The sequence below is a fragment of the Drosophila simulans genome, chromosome 3L, assembly GCF_016746395.2.
Source record: "Drosophila simulans strain w501 chromosome 3L, Prin_Dsim_3.1, whole genome shotgun sequence".
Lineage (NCBI taxonomy): Eukaryota > Metazoa > Arthropoda > Insecta > Diptera > Drosophilidae > Drosophila > Drosophila simulans.
In genome coordinates this window covers 5,072,532-5,090,287 of record NC_052522.2, presented here as the reverse complement: position 1 = coordinate 5,090,287, position 17,756 = coordinate 5,072,532, and the positions used below count along the sequence as shown (strand labels likewise).

General features: G+C 39.8%; 1 protein-coding gene across 20 annotated transcripts in view; it reads left to right on the top strand.

Moving 5' to 3' along the window:
* The window catches only part of LOC6736860 (protein alan shepard), a 125,540-nt gene that overhangs the window by 95,294 nt on the left and 12,490 nt on the right, over positions 1 to 17,756 (top strand). For 19 of the 20 annotated variants that reach the window (XM_016170169.3, XM_016170160.3, XM_039293265.2 and 16 more), the window contains one exon: positions 15,843 to 16,096. In XM_016170169.3, the coding sequence (XP_016030515.1) occupies positions 15,843 to 16,096 (254 nt within the window). Of the gene's footprint in view, positions 1 to 372; positions 983 to 15,842; positions 16,097 to 17,756 lie in introns of those variants that run through there. The other variant, XM_016170166.3, reaches the window with a different exon arrangement.

Below are 17,756 nucleotides of genomic sequence, written 5' to 3'. Positions count from 1 at the left end.
TGGCGCTTTGCAACGCCGGCAGCGGCGTCGACGATGGCAGAACTGACGTCAGTTCTTTCTCTCTCTCTCTCTCTAGCGTTTTGCACACACTCTCTTTTTGGTGAAAAATACACCCCCGCCGCATACGAATTTTCTTTTTCTAGTGAACTAGGGGTGTGGGTGGAAAGAGAGAGTGAGAAAGAGTGTGGAGTTCCGCTTGCCGGCGCTTTTCTACAACTATTTTGCCATTGCCGCTCTCTGCGCTCTTCCCGCATTCCGCCTCGTTCATTCATTCATTAGCCGCGCTCTCTCTTACTCTCTGTGCGCATGCCTTGTGCGGCGCTGCCTCTGCTAGCTTCGCCGTCGGCGCTGCGTTGTTTGAATTCCGCTTTCAGCTCGCTTCTCAATTTTTGCCTCGGTTAGTTCGCAGTTCGCAGTTCCCAGAGTTTGTCCATTTCTCCAGTAAAAAAGAGGCACTACTCTCTCCTCCCACTTACTTCCTCCCGTCGTTTTGAGATCAGCTGCTCTCGCAACAACAACAGCAACTATAACTGTAGTTACCGTCTCTTTTGCATCGTTCGTTTTACGTGTGTGTCGCCAAGTGATTGTGTGTGTGCGTAAGCTTAAAGCTGACTAACAAAACGAAACAAGAAAAAATATAAATTATAGCAAAATTGTTAAATTATAACCAGAAAGAGAGCGGCACGTACGTGTGTTATTGTGTGCGTGTGCTTCAAAAAGATATAAAAATAGCAATAGAAAGTTATTAAAGCGTTGGCAAAAAAGTCCAACGAACAGCGAGAGGAAGCGGAGAACGAAATAGTTAAAGCCAACGTCGCTGCCGACGTCGCACTTGAAAACGTCGCAAAAGTTTGTAAACACACCAGTGTGTGTGCGTGTGTGTTTTTGCCGGCGTGCCAGTGTGCGTGTGCCTAGAAAAGAGTAAAGAAGCAGAAGAAAAGGAAGAAGCAGAAGAAGCAGCAAAAGAAGCCGACAGCAAAAAGTAAATAAAATCAAATGCCCCCTGGCAAAATAATATTAAATTAGACACATACTCAAATTAATAACAAAAGACTAGAAAGAAATATAAAGCGCCCACACACACTGACCAAATTCGCCATAAAGTTCAATGTCTGTTTGTTTGTTCGAACATTTCAAAATTAAAATACAATTTTTTGGTTTTCTTTCCATTTTTCTCTCTCTCTCTCTCTCTCTTTGTGGCGTGTATAATTAAATAAGCTTTTTGCGTGTGTGTCAAGATTTTTTGTAGAATTTATTCGCCAACGATTAAAGGTTAGCCGCTTTTATACCATTTTTTTTTGTTTGCTCAAAAATCCATAAAAAACCAAATGAAGTGACAAACAGAGAACTGCAAGGGTGGCACTTTTTTACCACTCGACTCACACCCTACAATTTTGTGTGCGGGTGCTACCCGCCACGCACATCGCGGGTACTTACAAACACACAGTATAAATCTGAACATGCAGACAAGACACCCCGTTGTGCGCGCACCCGAATCAATACGGTGCCTTGCGTCGCGGGTGCCGATCACACACTGCCTAAAAAGGGATGAGTGACAAAAACACTTGTGGGTATACCGTTAAACACATGGGTGTTTCCAAAAATACTCGGGTGTTTCCAAAAATACTCGAGTGGTCTCGTTGGTAGTCGAGTCACAGACAAGATGCGTAACTCCATGCGTTTTACACTCCATACGTTTACACACTATTCTTTCGGCGTGGCTCTAGACTTTGTCGAATACTTTGTAAAATATGCCCTTCATCTTATTATTATATATTATTATAATTATATATATTATATTATATTTTATTATATTATATATTATTAATATAATATATATATATATATATATATATATATATATTATATTATATATTATTATATATTATATATATTATTAACGTTATTATTATTTAAATATAGATTATAGTCATAATGTCACAAAATTCATTTCAAAAATAACTTTATATAAGAATATTTGTCATTAGAGTATTCAGGTAGCGACGTGTGAAAAATTAATAACGGAATGATTCGAAACGGGTGGCACCCATTGAGTCCATCAAAGACGTGAGCACGAAATTTTTCTTGGGTATTCCCTTTTACCCTTCATTTCTTATACCCGTCACGCTTCCACCCATACAAATTTTAGGCGTACAAAAAATGACCAGAGAACTGCAGCCCGCATACAAAAAATGACGTGCGGCCGATCGTTGACTGTGCGTCCACTCACCCAAACGGCTCTTGCGCAGCAGGCCTCGGGTGGTTTTTTTACTCGTAACAAAAACACAACGTCGGTAAAACACTCGAGTATTTTGTGTTGCCGCAAGTAGGGTGTCAAAAAAAACGGGGTGCCTAGAGTACCGAGTGTTTATCGGGTGGACGTAGAGTGCGAGTGGCGGGCTGCAGTTCTCTGGTGACAAATGCCAAACGTCAAGATAGAGTTCATTCAACGAAATGGAAAAAAGAGTCAGCTGATTTCCCTTTCCATTTGGGAATTACTCGTCTGAATTTCTGTTTGTTTTTGTTGAGTTTTCATTGTGACGTATTTAATAACTGAGAAAAAATATGGTTCGCACCGGAACTTGTGATCTCTTTCAATTTTAATTACCCGGCAATCGATTCTGTTGATCTCTATTGTGAAAAAATGAATTGGATTTTGATTTTATTTTTTATTTACAAATTTGATGATATAAGTAAACTTTGAAGTCAAACTACAAAACTATGTTTCTCATTATAAAACATATGACATTTTGCAACAGCCTTTTTCTCGATTTTTTCTGCAACTAGTTAGCGCTTATCAAATAAAGTAGCGCTGCCTTTGAATTAGTCATTGAATCATTGCTGTATCTGTATGAGTATGAGCTGGTAGTGCCATGCACGATTGTATACGCTACAATCGCTCCACACACTTCATTTTTGCACAGCAAAAAATTAAATTATAACGGTTTCGTAAATTAACAATTAGGTAAAAATTGTCTAATCCTCTATGATGGATTTTTTACATTGACAATTTAATGAAGTCTTTCGAAGAATAATTTAGTTTAAACTCTCTTATAAGTCACAGCAGAACATCGTTCGATTTTTAAAAAATTTCCCCGATTTTTGAAATTTAAAACTAGTTGTTTTTACAGTGTAATTTTGTCCCATTCAAGGAATACATTCCGATATGAAAGCGACGAGGCAACGACTGATTAAGTCTGCCGACCCGGCCCCTCTCCCCGTATGCCGCCGCCGCCCCTTTTGCCACGCCTTAAGGTCGAAGCGCCGGTTGAGCTTGTGAAGTCCAAGGTTAAGCCTTTATTTCGGGTGATTGCAATAGTGGTAGTGTTTGGTTGTGCGATAAAGAGGGCAACTTTATTTTTGGCATTTTTTGGTGGCTCTCGCTTGTTGTGTGCTGGCACCCCTTCTCGCTGGTTCCGCCTCGTCCTTTGTCTCGCCGAAAAGGAAGAGGAGAATAAAGAAGGCAATGTGAGACATGAAAACAACCCTTGAAAATGGGCAACAATGAAATTTCTTAACAGCTTCAAGGAACTTTCTCTGCGAACAAGTTGCAGTCATTGCACCCTCCTGCTTCTTCTTTTCCTTCCTGCCCCTCCTCCTCGCTATATATCCTTTTCCTCTCTCTTCACCGCCCACGCCCCAAAAACAAGGCGAGCAGACAACATCGTTAACCTGGCCCAGGGCCTTAGGGGATTATTTCGCCACCCAACACCCCCGAAAACCTCACTTTGTTCTTTGTTTTATTTCTGTAACAAAGTAAAAGTTGTAAAAAAATAAGCAGAGAAGCAAATAAGAGGGAATAAAAGAAGCGAAGATGCTGAACGTGAGCGGAGAACTGTGAACTCTCACCTCGGCACATGTCCTTAAACAGCTGAAGCATCCTCTCTGGTGACCCCACCACCCCGCCACCCACTTAGACTTACACTGAAATGAATTCAAACGTAGAATATTAAACGGATTAAAAATAGTAATTAAATCATAACCAATCCGAAAATACGTATTTTGAAAATGATGTGTTTATTTGTTTATTTAACAGGAAATAATTTTGTAAAATCATAAGAATTTTTCTCAGTGCCACTTTGCAACTTGCTCATCTTCATCTTTTAAGAATTTTCGGGGGTTTCCTTCGCTTTCGCCTGGCTCATCTGTTTTATGTCTTTTTGGCCGCAGCATTTTTTATGGTTTGTTGGCAATTTCAGGATTTACATATTCCCTCCCCTCCCTGCCCTTTATCCGCCCCCTCCACCCATTTGTATTCGCTTTGCTTTGCACTTATCGCGCGGTGTTGACTTCCTGGCTCAAAGGAAAAAAGGAGCAGAATCGGACAGAACAATTTGTTAGTCAAGTTGCTACTTTTTCCACGTTTTATTTCGCGGGGGTTGCTAAGCGTATTTTTTTTTTGGCTGTCTTGTGTGTTTGAGCGTTGGTGCGAACTTTGTACGTGCTCAAAAATGCAAATCCAACGGAATAAAACGCAACAATAATAACAGAATAATGCAAAAGAAAATGTAAATAAAAATAGACGCTCGAAAAGCGTAAAAAATGAACAAATAATGTGTACAAAACGCATAAAATATTTGGAAATAAAGCACAGACAAACAAGCTTGGGGCATAACAATAAAAAATACATACATATATTAAACAATAAGAAAATGGCAAAATTTGACCATTTTATTTCATTGATAGCATAAATTTTGTATGGTTTGCTGGCCATTTAGATTATTCTGAACTCTGCCCTTCGTTGAAACACAATAGTTTACATTAAAATGAAAGTCCATTTAGATAAAATATCATATTTAAGTTTCCCTTGCGTCACGAAAGGCTCTCCGTGTTTTTCCATCACGAGAAGTCTCGAATGACCATTGAGTTTAAAGTTTCCTTTTCATTGGAAAGTCACTTGACATTTGCTGCGATAAAGCTGAAATTGTGTTTTTCCCCTTTTTGAAAAATATGTAACTCTCAATGCAAACGGAAACCATTTTATAAATCTAATAAACTTCAAACGCATGAAGGTGGATTTCTGGAATTTACAAAGAATTATATATTTGAAGTGGTGGAAAGCGGGCGGCAGGGGTGGCATTTTTTCCTCAGCTCATTTTCCTCCCCCGATAACAATATCGAGTTTAGTCAGCCCCCGGCGATAACACAAATTCTCCACAAACAGAAATAGGGTAAAAAAAATTGTTCCTTATCAGTTTGTGGAAAAAAGTACAGAAAACATTATGTCAACTGTTTGACAAAACAAGAGCGATAGATACTATATGTGAATGTAGTATTTATGTATATGGCCGATGAAGTGACGTGACTGCTGTGGCAACTTTTTCTAAAAAGTGAGTCAACGTCGAGGAATGAGTAGGGCGTTTATAATCAGATTGAGAGTGCCTACTGGGACTCTGAGACCGCGAGACTTTTCCCTTTGGGCTTTGAGCGAGCTACGATTATGATAATTTCTTGCAAACATTTAAAGATAAATTTACCTGGGGCGTGTTAGTTGTTCAATGACAGTCATTTGGAGGTGACGCATTTTATCGAAACTCTTGTTATACTAACAATGTTTTAAAGTGGGTTTCGGGTAGGGTTTTTCTTCTCTCAATAATGATATCTATATAAAGTCGGCCGTTTAGCATAATTTAGTAAAAGTATCTCAGGCCTTAAAGTATCTCAAGTTACCTATGTAGGCTAGATACTTATTTCTACATCTGTAAATATTTCTGTCCTTTTTCAGCCATTATACCTTTCTCTTTCCGGATTTCCTCTTCTTCCTTCCGCCGCATTTTACAGCTTCTTGCAAAGATGATTGAATTTTAGTGGTTCGCTTTTGTCTTGGCCACAAAAGTGTTGTCAGGTGCTTTTTATGGTTTTTGTTTTTTTGTGTTTTGTGTGTGTTTCGATTTTACTTCGTTTGCTTTTATAAATGAGTCATTTTCAATTCACACAAAAACACAAACACACGCAGCCAGAGGCTTCAGTTTGCTGTAGTTGTTAAAGTTCGTTTATTCCGCCGCTTTTGCTGGCCAGTGTAATTAACGTAGGCGTTTTGTTTGCACTGGGGACACATTTGTCTCGCTCTGAAACTCGCCCTATCTCTGTTCCTCGCCGGCACATGTGGCGTATGAGTGATAAAACATTTTGTGTACTTTCCTCCATTAATCGCTGGCCAAAACAGCAACGCCAACAACAAGAACAGTTGCAACCTGTGCTCTGGTTTTCCAGTTTTCTGGCTTTCTGTGTTGATTTTGTAGAGTGGCCAGGTAAAATGGTCGAGCTAAAACGTTGATGATAATGGAAATGAAGTCGTTTCACATCTGGCCAATTGTTAATGGATTGTGTGTGTGTGTCAGTTTTGTTGAAGTTCAAGTTGTCAGGAAAATTTAAATGCACTTCAATAAGGTATATTTTCAAAAAATTATATATTAAGTATATTTTTCCAAGAAAAGGTATAAAAGAACTTAGTTTAATTTATTCAAAAGGGTTGCAAGGTTTACTACTTTTAGAAGCAATCTTGTTTTCGTATGCAAAAAATGTGTAAAGCCTATTGAACTAAAGCCGCCTACTTCATTTTCCTCGCTTCAGTACCTCGCGCTACCCTTTTTGTCTGCTCATTGTCCTTTGTACAACCCCCATCTGGCCACCCCCCTTTGATTTTCCCAGTCCCCATTGAACAGTTCAATTAGGTTGAAAATCTGTTGGAGGGGGCTTTTCACCTTAGTAAATGTTGTTGTCCCTCCTAATTTGCACTAAATGGAGAAACAAAGCCTGTCACTTCACTATCCCCTTTACCATCCTCTTGGTGCGACACTATATCTCTCATTTCGACGACCCCCTTAAAACGTTAGTAGCCTGACCAAAAAACCACTTAGCGAAAGAGAGGGGGATAGTTGGGGAGAAAGAGACGGACGCAGAGCGACAGCCAGCACAATTTTAGGTTTTGTGCTTGACTTGACTTGCTTTCAGCTAAGTTTTCCTTTTTGTAGCCATATATGGAAAAGCTGTGTGCTGCGCTGAGGGTTCTTAGGGAGGGGGTGGAGGGACACACACTTCTGCACTTCCTGTCTGTCACAGAAAGAGACAGACGGAGGCGAACCGAAAGAGACGGAGACTTACTTAAGGGGGAGATGTCAAGAAACCGCTTTGCTTTCTTTTTTGTCAGCTTGCAAATTAAATTTAAATACCCGCATAGAGAAAGACAAGTCTCGGCGAATGTGTGCGAGTGAGATGGCCATGGGTTTTTAAGAGGCCACTGTAACTTTTTGCAGCACGAAACGTGTTGTCTTTGTCACTTTTCGGGCTGTCATTGTCCGTGTTTCTATGGCCGTGTGTGTGATTGACACGCCCGTGTGTGTGCGTGTGTGCTTGTGGAGGGCTTTACCTCCCAATAACCCCCGGGCATCATCACACTCATCCATCTTTTGGAACACAGACTCGTGCTCGTGTTTGAGTTAAGTGTTACTTCCGCTACACACGCATTCGTCGAGACTTGATTCATTCATTATTTATGGGAAGAGAGGTGTAATATGGAATGGGAAAAAAACAGTAGGTATTCTTCTGTACATAGGAAAAAATATCACTGATCCTAACTAATCTTAAGGTTCTTGTCTTAATCATAACTTGTTATATACTCTTCTTATTAAATATTAAAAAACTTTTTGAAATGTTTTAAAGATTTTCCGGATCTCCGAGTCTGAATAACTGGAATTTTTTATGTGTCGGGTGTCAGGTTTGGGTTTCTGAAACTCGGCTTATGCAGTCCGTGGCATTTTTCTCTGTGCAGTTAAAACTGTTAAAGAGTGAGGGGCAAAACTGAAGCGAGTATTTGTTGCTATTTCTCATCGTATCGCCTCGGGCTTAATTCAATTTAAATGCAGCATATTTGTGTTTAATTGGCAGACACCGCTAAAAGGGGGAGATACATATACATACATGCTATCCGTACTTCCCGCTCTGGGTGTCCGAAACCCACTTGACCATTCTTTAACTGCGGCTTCCGATCACGTTCAACAGCTTTATTTGATTTATTATTTGCAATCGCTATTGCTGGCCACATTCCCTCCCTACCCCTCTATTTTATTCTTTTTTGGCACCCACTCACTAACCCCCGAGTTTCTGCACGTTGTCACATAAATTATTTTTCACCCAAGTGCAGAAATAAGTTTCCGTCTCGTTCTCTGTGATTAGTGGTCGTTGCTAATGTGGCAACGTTAATAAATATCACGCGCCATATATCATGTAATAACAACCCAACAAACATATATCATATAATTTATCTTACATTTATTTTAAAATCTTTAAAGTTGTATTTTCTTGACTCAATGACCAAATAGCATTCTTTTACAAGACTGGAATATCATTCGACATTTTATCCCATCCCTGAAGATTCAACACGACTCACTTTAATCAGCCGTATACTTTGAATTGAATTAGCATTTGATTGACATGCCCAACTAATTTGATCGCATTATGCCGTTCGTAGTCCACCTGGCATTAGCCTCCCATTTCCCTTTCTCCAGGCTTCAATCTTCATTGAGACTGCCATTTTGCTTTTGGCCAGATGCCAATCAAGCTTTAACCTTTCTGCAGAAATGAGTTTGGTATACAAAATTGACAGGAGCAATTATGAGAGATGGCCCCCCCTGTCCAATCAGGTGGTATTACACCTGGAAATACCGGTGATGTGCCCAGGCTCCACTTTGCAGCAACTCAGTGGGCCTATGGATAACTAACTTTACAAGTTTTTGTCGCAGCAGCAACATGCAAATGTCAAATGCACTTGGCAGGCAGACTTGATGAACTTTGGCTTTAGATTAGCAATTTGCAGTTTCATCATTGATGGAGGATGAGTACAGGAGATACTTTTTATGGTCCCCCCTTAATTTTTGCATAAGCCTTTGGGGGGAATTGGAGAAGAAGTGGCTGCAACAGCTGCAGAATTCATCAGCAGCTTCCATTAATATTCCATTTCCTGCTAAAAGCTTCAATTAAAATCTTATTTACTTGCTGCTGTCCATTCCACCTACACAAGGAGCAACAACAAGAACTCTGGCTCAATCATACACTCAATTAATGCTAAAATTTATTATGCCAACAGACAATCGCTTTGGAGACCTGGAGACCTTCGGCCCCAAAGAGCAGACGAGCGGGTCTCTTAACCCCACTAAAACCCCCTTCACTTTCCCTACCAATCTGTCTGGCCAAGTTCCATATACTATGTATATACACGCATATATATAACATATATATACCATTTTGTTGCCCCTTGTTGGACTAATCGCGCTAAAATGCTTTTACTGTTCCATTTCGGCGATAAATTTATTGTTGTACCACCGTCCTGTCCCTCTCCAACCTATCATGCTCTCTCTCTCCTTTTGAATAGGTCGTCCCTCTTTCACCTTTCGTATCGATAAATGTTTATCAGAATGGCGTGTTATCTTTGTCAGTTGGCTGAAGCAATGGCAATCAGTGCGAATAGTTGAGAAACAACTGGTTCTGTCTGATTATGAATATTAAAACAGCGCTTTTGATGACGCATTTTCCATTTCGGTTTTAGCTCGCAATCGATATGGCCTTTCTTATCGTCTGTTGCCCATTTGGTCAATGGGTTATGATTTAATGGCCCTAATCACGCATGTGATAGAAATGGAAAGTCGTCAGATTGGAAATACCCTTAGAACATTGGAACTTGAATTAATATAAGATTACTTTATATCTTAGCTGTATACAACTTGAATGTATGCTTAAATGTTTACCTTTCAGTTGTTAAGTGGTTGTAAATCATGAATAATGATCATTCACCTCCATTTACTGTGATTATTTTTCTGCTTTGAAATTCTTTCATGTAAGAAACGCATTTTCCCATCTTCGGGTTCTTGACTCATCGCTTCTGGGTTCTTTTCCCCCTAAATGCCAAGATGCATTGTCCGTTTTCTCCCCAGCTTCTTGGACTGGCCTGTCCACTCAATTGAGTTATCTGCTTTAATTCAATAAATTTATTGCATTTTATTGTGCGACTGTCGCCAAGTGGCTGCTGCTGAGTTGAAAGTCTGGGTCCCGTCGTCTGCTCCTCATATATACATATATTCCGCATATTTGCGTAGGCCCCGCATTGCCTGCCACCCACTCGAGGGATCCAACCGACTACTGCATCCGTGTACTGTATGTATATCTGTCGTATCTGTATCTCGAGCTATTCGAGAGTATCTGGCGTTGACATGAAATTTAAACTGCGACCCATTGTCGGGTTACATACACATTTTCCCTCGGCCGGCCCATTTCAATATCAAAACTCAGACATGACTTTTGCTATCTGCCAGATACTTTTCCCGTCTGCTTTTTTTCCTCCCTGTGTGTGTGTGTGTGTGCAACAAAATGTTTGCGGTTAACTTGGATAGTGAAAATGGGGTATAATCGAGGGGGACGGACGTAGGGCAGCATATTTCCAGTGTACACAAGCGTAGTCAACATTTGTGGCTTTTATTATCATTGTGATTATGGTTTCAAAAGGGGCGTATGTACCAATTTTATTTGCTGATATAGTAATGATTGAAAAATATTTGAATTGCCAATACATATATAATAATAACATACAAGAGGATTACAATTTAAAATTGATCGTTTTGTAATAATAAAAGTAAAGTACACATAAATAACCAGCTTGTAAAGGTCTTCAACCGAAATAAGATACATCTCCTACAACTGCTTATAAAATTTATCTTTGAGTTCCATCGCCTCTTCTCTTTCCTTCAAGTAAAGCACGTGCTCATTGCGACTTCCAATTTAAGATAATACCGCACCAAAAAGGAAAAATAAAAGTAGAAAACCTGCTCAACCTTTTCCGAATCACGTAGAACAAACACAGAAACCTTTCCGCTTGATTAAAGTCTTTGCTCTCATGGCATTCCAATCCGTTCTTTACTCCCTTTTTGGGGTCACAATCAGAGGTTCTGAGAGTTTCCCTTTGATTAGGTATCCAAAATTATGCAAATTAATATTTATATCCATACATACATTTCATCTAGAAAAAGGCTTAACAAGACCGCAGTGAAATGCAAAATTTGTCAACAATTTTCCCCATCTCGCTATTTATATATATTATTCAAATAAAACGCAAAACAAAGCGAAATTTATTTTAAAAATAAAACAAAGTGAAAACAATGCAAATTTGTGTCAGCCAATAAACTCGCAATGTTGGCAAAACGAATTGAACAAAAAACCGAGGAAAACCAGAAAGGAAAACAGCCACTTGTCCATATAGTGTCAATTTAAAACTCAACAAAGTGGCAATAACTAGGATTCAATAAAAAAAAAATTGGTTGCAATGACAAAAAATAACAAAAAGAAATTGCATTTATTTCTTATTTTTCGATTTAAAAGTTGTTTTTATATGCTGTGCGCGATGTATTTACCCACATGCATTATTAAATATACATATTATATATATTTTAATATAAATATTTTAAGAAACTGCGCCAAAAACATGTATTTATAAACGTGAACTTGAGTTTGTATTTATGAGGTCACTAGAAACTGCATACGATTTCTTGGAAGAAACTCATAAATTTCATTGATTAGATTCAAGCCATTACAACCTTATCACGATGATTATAAAAGTTTGCTGGCAACTCTTTTCAGCCCAACTTTATTTTGCTTTGAAGGTCGGGACTAATAAACTTTTTTTTTCAGTCTGCTCAAACAAAAGAACAAAGAATATGTCGTTGACCTGCTAGAAAAAAGTGCTGCCTACAATTTGAAATTGAAATTCTTTGTCAAAATGGAATTATTGCTGATAAAGCGGTTTTTTTTTATTCTTTCGTTTTTTGATGGTGGAACTAGGATATTTCATAAATTCTTTTTTCCGAGTAAAATTCCACCTGCAGATAATTCGAAATTCTTTGCCATTGGCATGTCAAATATTTGCAGAGGCAAAAGCTGCCCTCTTAACCTCCACAAACCCCTGGCATGACTTGCGTCGATTATTGGGGAGCGGGGGAGAAAATCTCATGCCACCCCACCCAGGATTTTTCTGGGCGGTTTCTGCTGACTGTTATCTGACGCCTAACATTTCCTTTCCAGCGGCAAATGAATCCATCTATCCGTCTATCATTTTCATGCCAGCTTCCACAGTTCCACAGTGGGAGACCGAAACGCATTTAATTTATATAAGTCACGTGAGAGGCATTTTTTATGTGGCTTTCCGCAAGGAGCAGCGACGAGCAGCAAAAACCCTCCCCAATCAGAGAAAAAGCCGGATTTGGCTGCCTTGATTTGATGAGTTTTGCAACCCTCATCCCAAAGGGGTTTTCTCCGAAAAGTGAAATCCGCTCAGGCAATACAATCGCCTCGAGTTGTAAGCGGACACGCAGCCAGCTCTAATTTGACTCCCCATAATTCCCCACAATTTCACATTGGGTCAATGGCCAGTTGAGCTCTACTTCTGGGCGCTGGGTCTTTGGTTCTTTGGTTTTTGGCTAGATTTCAACCTACATATGCTAACCAATTTTGACAGGCTGGCAAGCACTTGGACAAATAATATCTGTCACTAATCATGACGGAGTGGATTTATGCGGCAACTGATTTAGTGACTGAAAATGAGTGCACTCCGCATTTCGTATGCGTCTTTGGTCTTTGCATTTTGATTTATTAGTCAAGGCTCCAGTTGGTGGGGTAGGGGCTCGGAGGGGGACCCCATTCGAAGAAAGCCAAGAGAAGACTGCGTTCGGCTTAAGTGAATAATATATTTTATGGGTGGCGCTCATGTCGTGGAGACATCATAAATCAAACAAAAGTCCATTTGGTATTTCACACTTCTGGCACGTGACTCTTTCAAGCGGATCTCCAAAGATCTTTCGGTTTCAGTTTCTCGGAATGTTTTTCGGCTTTATTGTGGCTAATAATTGTTGATGGCTTCTTAATGGAGATGTTAGCATGGAGATGAAGTTGTGTTTGAAATCGTAGAGGCAGTATTAACTGAAAATGAAACTTGTCAAGTTTTTGAGTGCTATATCTCTATCTAAACTTGTCAAGTTTTTGAGTGCTATATCTCTATCTTAAACCTCTTAACATTCTGGAGCATAAAACTCAAAATACCAGCTGACGACTAACTACATAATCGATTTATAAGCTATATAAGCTCCAAGTTCCCCCACTAAAATAGTTTCCTTACGTCCCGACCCATTCTAAAAGTCCATAAACACCCATTTCCAGTGAAAACCAAATGGAAGAAGAACAAACGAATAGTCATAAGTTCAGGCCATTAACAATTGCGTGTTCTGCCATCGTCATCGTCATCGAATGGAATCGACGACGACATCACTTTATATCATTTCATTCCATTCCATTTCATTTGTGTCCCATCGCAATCAAAAAGTTGAGCTTATGCCATTAAATTGTATTTTTAGTTTGTTTCGCTGCCGCTTCGTGCAAATGCAATAAATAAGTAAACAAATTAAATGCGCATAAATAACAGCGGAGCGGCAAAGAGGTTAACATATCCCAACTACCGTGCTAATGTGCATAAACTTTTGCTCAAATACAGTTGGCCAAAGTCTGGGAGACACGTGTGGGCCACAAAACTCATGTGGAAAGCATGAGAAACATGTAGAAAATAATAGCTAGCGAAAGAGTCGGCAAAGCGAAGGACAAGATAACTTATTTAAAAGCGAAAAACCGCGCAGATTTCGCAGCGTGAAATTTTTTGCAAATGACGCAATTTTTTTGCCAAAAAAAAATATAAACAAAAAATACAAAAAACTAGAAAAAAGTTAAGCCGACGACCAGAAAAATTGAATAAAATAAAAAGCCAGCCAAGTTGTCGTTTGCTCACTTTGGCGTGACACACATAAGAATACATGGATAGACCATCATAAAACATATATTATGTACATAATATATAGTATATAATTTGCGATTGTCCGTCGTTGCTGTGCGCATAAAATTATTAGAACGATATAATTTCATTATCAGACAAGCGACGACGAGGCCGCGAGCAGAAAGTGAAGAGAGAAAAGTTCATTGGCACACAGGGCGTATGAGTGTTGGCTTAAGTATTTTCGCACACTCACTCACTCATTTGGGGTTTTCGCACACACAGCGACAGATAAACAATTGCTGACTACAAAAACTGCTGGCTGAATTTATTATTTAATTATGTTTTGCATGCGAGAAGAAATGGGAGCTATTTCGTAGCTAAAACTGTACAAAATGTATCTTCTAGATTGCGAGACCTTGTTCAGTAACTTAACGAGTTTGGGAGTCAAAGTTTATTTGGACTTGGCCCAGAGAGATAGCAAACGAGTAGGGTTTTATGATTTGTGTCGGTTGCCTGCTTGGCGACGCGTGACACTCACGTCTGAATATAAATCGGCAAAAAGAATGTACAGAAAGAAACATGTGTGAAGTACATTTGAACAACCAATAAAGCAGAGTTCTCATGGAAATTAAGTATACGACCCGTGTCTCTGCAGCATTTGAAATTTGGTAAAAATATTTGTATTGAAAAATATAAATACATTTATACATTTATAACAGAAAAACCAAAAGCAGCGTACAAACGTTTATCAATTTTTCTATACATAACTGCTCGCTTTATTTTACCTTCAAATGGCATTACATTTCCAAACAAACCCAATCAAATTAATACTGGCAACAAATAAATTAGAAGTTCGGTTTTATATGTAAAGCTCCACTTGATTTTTAGCACCTCTGGGGATTTACATTTTTTCAAAATCAAATTGTTTTACCGACGGAAGTATTAGCCCTAAGAGAGGCGGCATCATGACACGGATCAATTAGCGAGAACTTTTCAACCCAAACCCCCCAAATTCAGTGGCTTTCATGCAAATGGATTTTGCGGCCGGCTAAAAAGTTTTCAAAGCCCACAAAACCTTTATTCCCCGCCTGAAACAAAGGAAAAAATCCGAACGAAAAATGCCTCGCTTGATTTTCAGTTTGCAATTTTTGGAGAATTTGCAGTGGAAAAGTGTTTTTTGTTCAGTTGTTGTTGTTGTGGGCTGCATATTTTAGCATTTCCCGCTGATGTGCTGCTGCTGCGCTGCTGTGCGAATAAACTAATGTTTTTGGCAAATTTTCAAAAATGTATCAATGGCAAAGTTTGTTGGACCTTTTTATGTGTGCGCTTGTGTGAGTGCGGAGCCATTGTTTGTTGCATACAAATTATATAGATTTTCAACGCCTTCGACTGCAGCTGCCAAATATCCTGCAGCCTTATATGCAAAGCTCGAGCTCCACATCCTTCGACTTTATTCGTGTCCCTGTGGCACATGTGTGGCATTTTAAGTGAAAAACGCCATCGTCATGCCTGTCGTCAGCATGCCAATGTGGCTGTCTCTTTCTTCCCGTGCATCTGCCTCACTACCGCTCTCTTTCTGCATTCTTCCTCACCTCTATCCTGTCTCTATCTATGGCTGGCTATCGCCATCTCTATCCATTGTGTGGGCCAAGCAGCATTCAATAACTTCGAATGGCAGCTATTCCAGTTGGAATTTCAATAAAAATACTTGCACTGCCTCCACTGTTCGCTACTCCGCTCTCAATCTATGGATTGTGGGAGCCAAATCGCTTAATATTATCGACATACTTTTGCTCTATACATTTTAATATTGCCTACAGCTGTGGGCTGCTCGAATGTATGGAGTGCTTTGACCATCTATCGTTCGTGTTTCCGCACAAGTATCCATTTAAAATGGTGCTGTAATGCATATTTGATGATAATACCAAACCACTTTGAAGACCAATTGAAATGTATTTGGAATATACAGTAAATTATATGAATGATAAGATCATATTTGTTGTTTAATCAGTTACTAATTTGTTGTTCTCATTCTTTGCAGTACGGTCAGCGAGTGCCGACGGCAGCCTCACCGAGCAACACCAACTCGAGCAGCTCCTCGAACACGGGCTCCCAGAGCGGCACCCTAAGCACCAGCCTGAGCAACACGACGAACACCAACACGAACATGGGTCCCAACGGCACGGTACAGAATCAAAACCAACAGGGCGGCGAGCAGTTGTCCAAGACAAATCTCTACATTCGCGGTCTGCAGCAGGGCACAACCGACAAGGATCTAGTTAATATGTGTGCACAGTGAGTACAGCCAGGACATCAACATAACATATCTGGATGGGCTTCCCAAAAAAAAAACGAAGCAGCAACCCATTCAACCACTTTGATTGCCATTCAAATCAGATTCAGGCTACGATATGGATGCAATCAAGCCTCTCAGTGATTTGTGCCAGTGCCTGTGCTTGCCCTGCGGTTTTGTATCTTGTCTCAGCGGTCCACATATCACATTAAATTGCATTATATCTGGGCACAACCGGCTCCCTGGGCCAGGCCATTATGCAAATTCATTTTAATTGTTTTTGCAGCTCGAGGCTTTTACTGGCCTGCCGTAGATTTGCTAAATAAATTTGCCTTCGAGCAACCCATGCAGAAATTATGTTGCCTTTGAGCTAGCAGCATCTACATCTTGTTTTAATTGAACGTTTATAATGATATTTGCTTGTGGAATATCCAGATGCTTTTATAAAGCCAAAGAAAAATTTAAGATTCAGATTGGATCTGGCAGTACCCACCACTATTAATTTGAAAATGCAAGGATATGGCGACTTGGGCTGTGTAAAGAAATGTTCTGCCATCCCCAAGATGTTTGTATCCGTTTTTCGATCCTGAATACATTTGTAAAATTGAAATATATTCGCTCCTTTCTTTCTGAGTAGTATCTTTCAGATACGTTTGTATCTTCGGTGTCACATCGTGGCATACGAAATGCCATCCATACGAAATGAACTAATTTGAAATGTATGTGACTGACTATTGATTTGCCCAACCTCAGAATGATGTGGTGTGTGTTTTTGAGACGGATCGGAACCCAAAATCCATTTCCATCCGCTCCACCACCACCCCCCACCCATCTGCTAATGAGCGGCTTAGCCTCAGTCCATTCCGCTCGGCTGCGTTTCCATAAAGGCACCCCGCGTCCTTTGTATCCTTTGCCCGAAAAGTAACCCCCAAAAAAGCAGCAGCTACCCCTGACCTTCTTGATGGACGAGGCCAAGTTTCTGCAAACTAAACAAAATCCACTAATTAGTGCGCACGCTTTATCAAAATTATTTTTTGGGTATCCCAGAAAGGAAATCATTTTGTGGTGTACCAACAAACTTATTATTATTATATGTGTATTACGCATACGCACTGTTGGCCAATGCTTGTGTGCATACGAAAATAACTTATTTGCGGCGTCACAGGAACATGCAAACCAAACGAAAAGGCAGGGCTCCAATTCCACCCGTTGTAAGTCAAGTAATTAAATTGAAGGTTAATTTATTTTGCTTCTTTTTTTTACTGCGCGTGGTTCCTTCTCTTCCTGTGCAGGCAATCAAAATAAGCGGCTTATTAGAGCCAGTGGTGGTGCGGGGGGCTTTAATATTATTATGACTATGTATTTATGAGTCGGCGAGCAGAAGGGGGCACTAGTAGTAGTGTAACTAAGAAGATATCGATTTAATTTCAGCCGACAGTCAAAGGGGCATTACACACGGACTAAGTCAATTATTGTGCCAGGCTTAAATGAGCAAAGTAACGCTCCAGGAGTTGGGGAAAAGATAGCCAAAGGGTTGTGAAAATTTCCATTGCCTACTTTAGCGCGCACGAGCATAAAAATTGCATTTTAATGACACTTTAATTGCTTACGGTAAGGTAAACGCGACCCAATCAGGACGAACTAGCAACCTCCTGCTCCTTA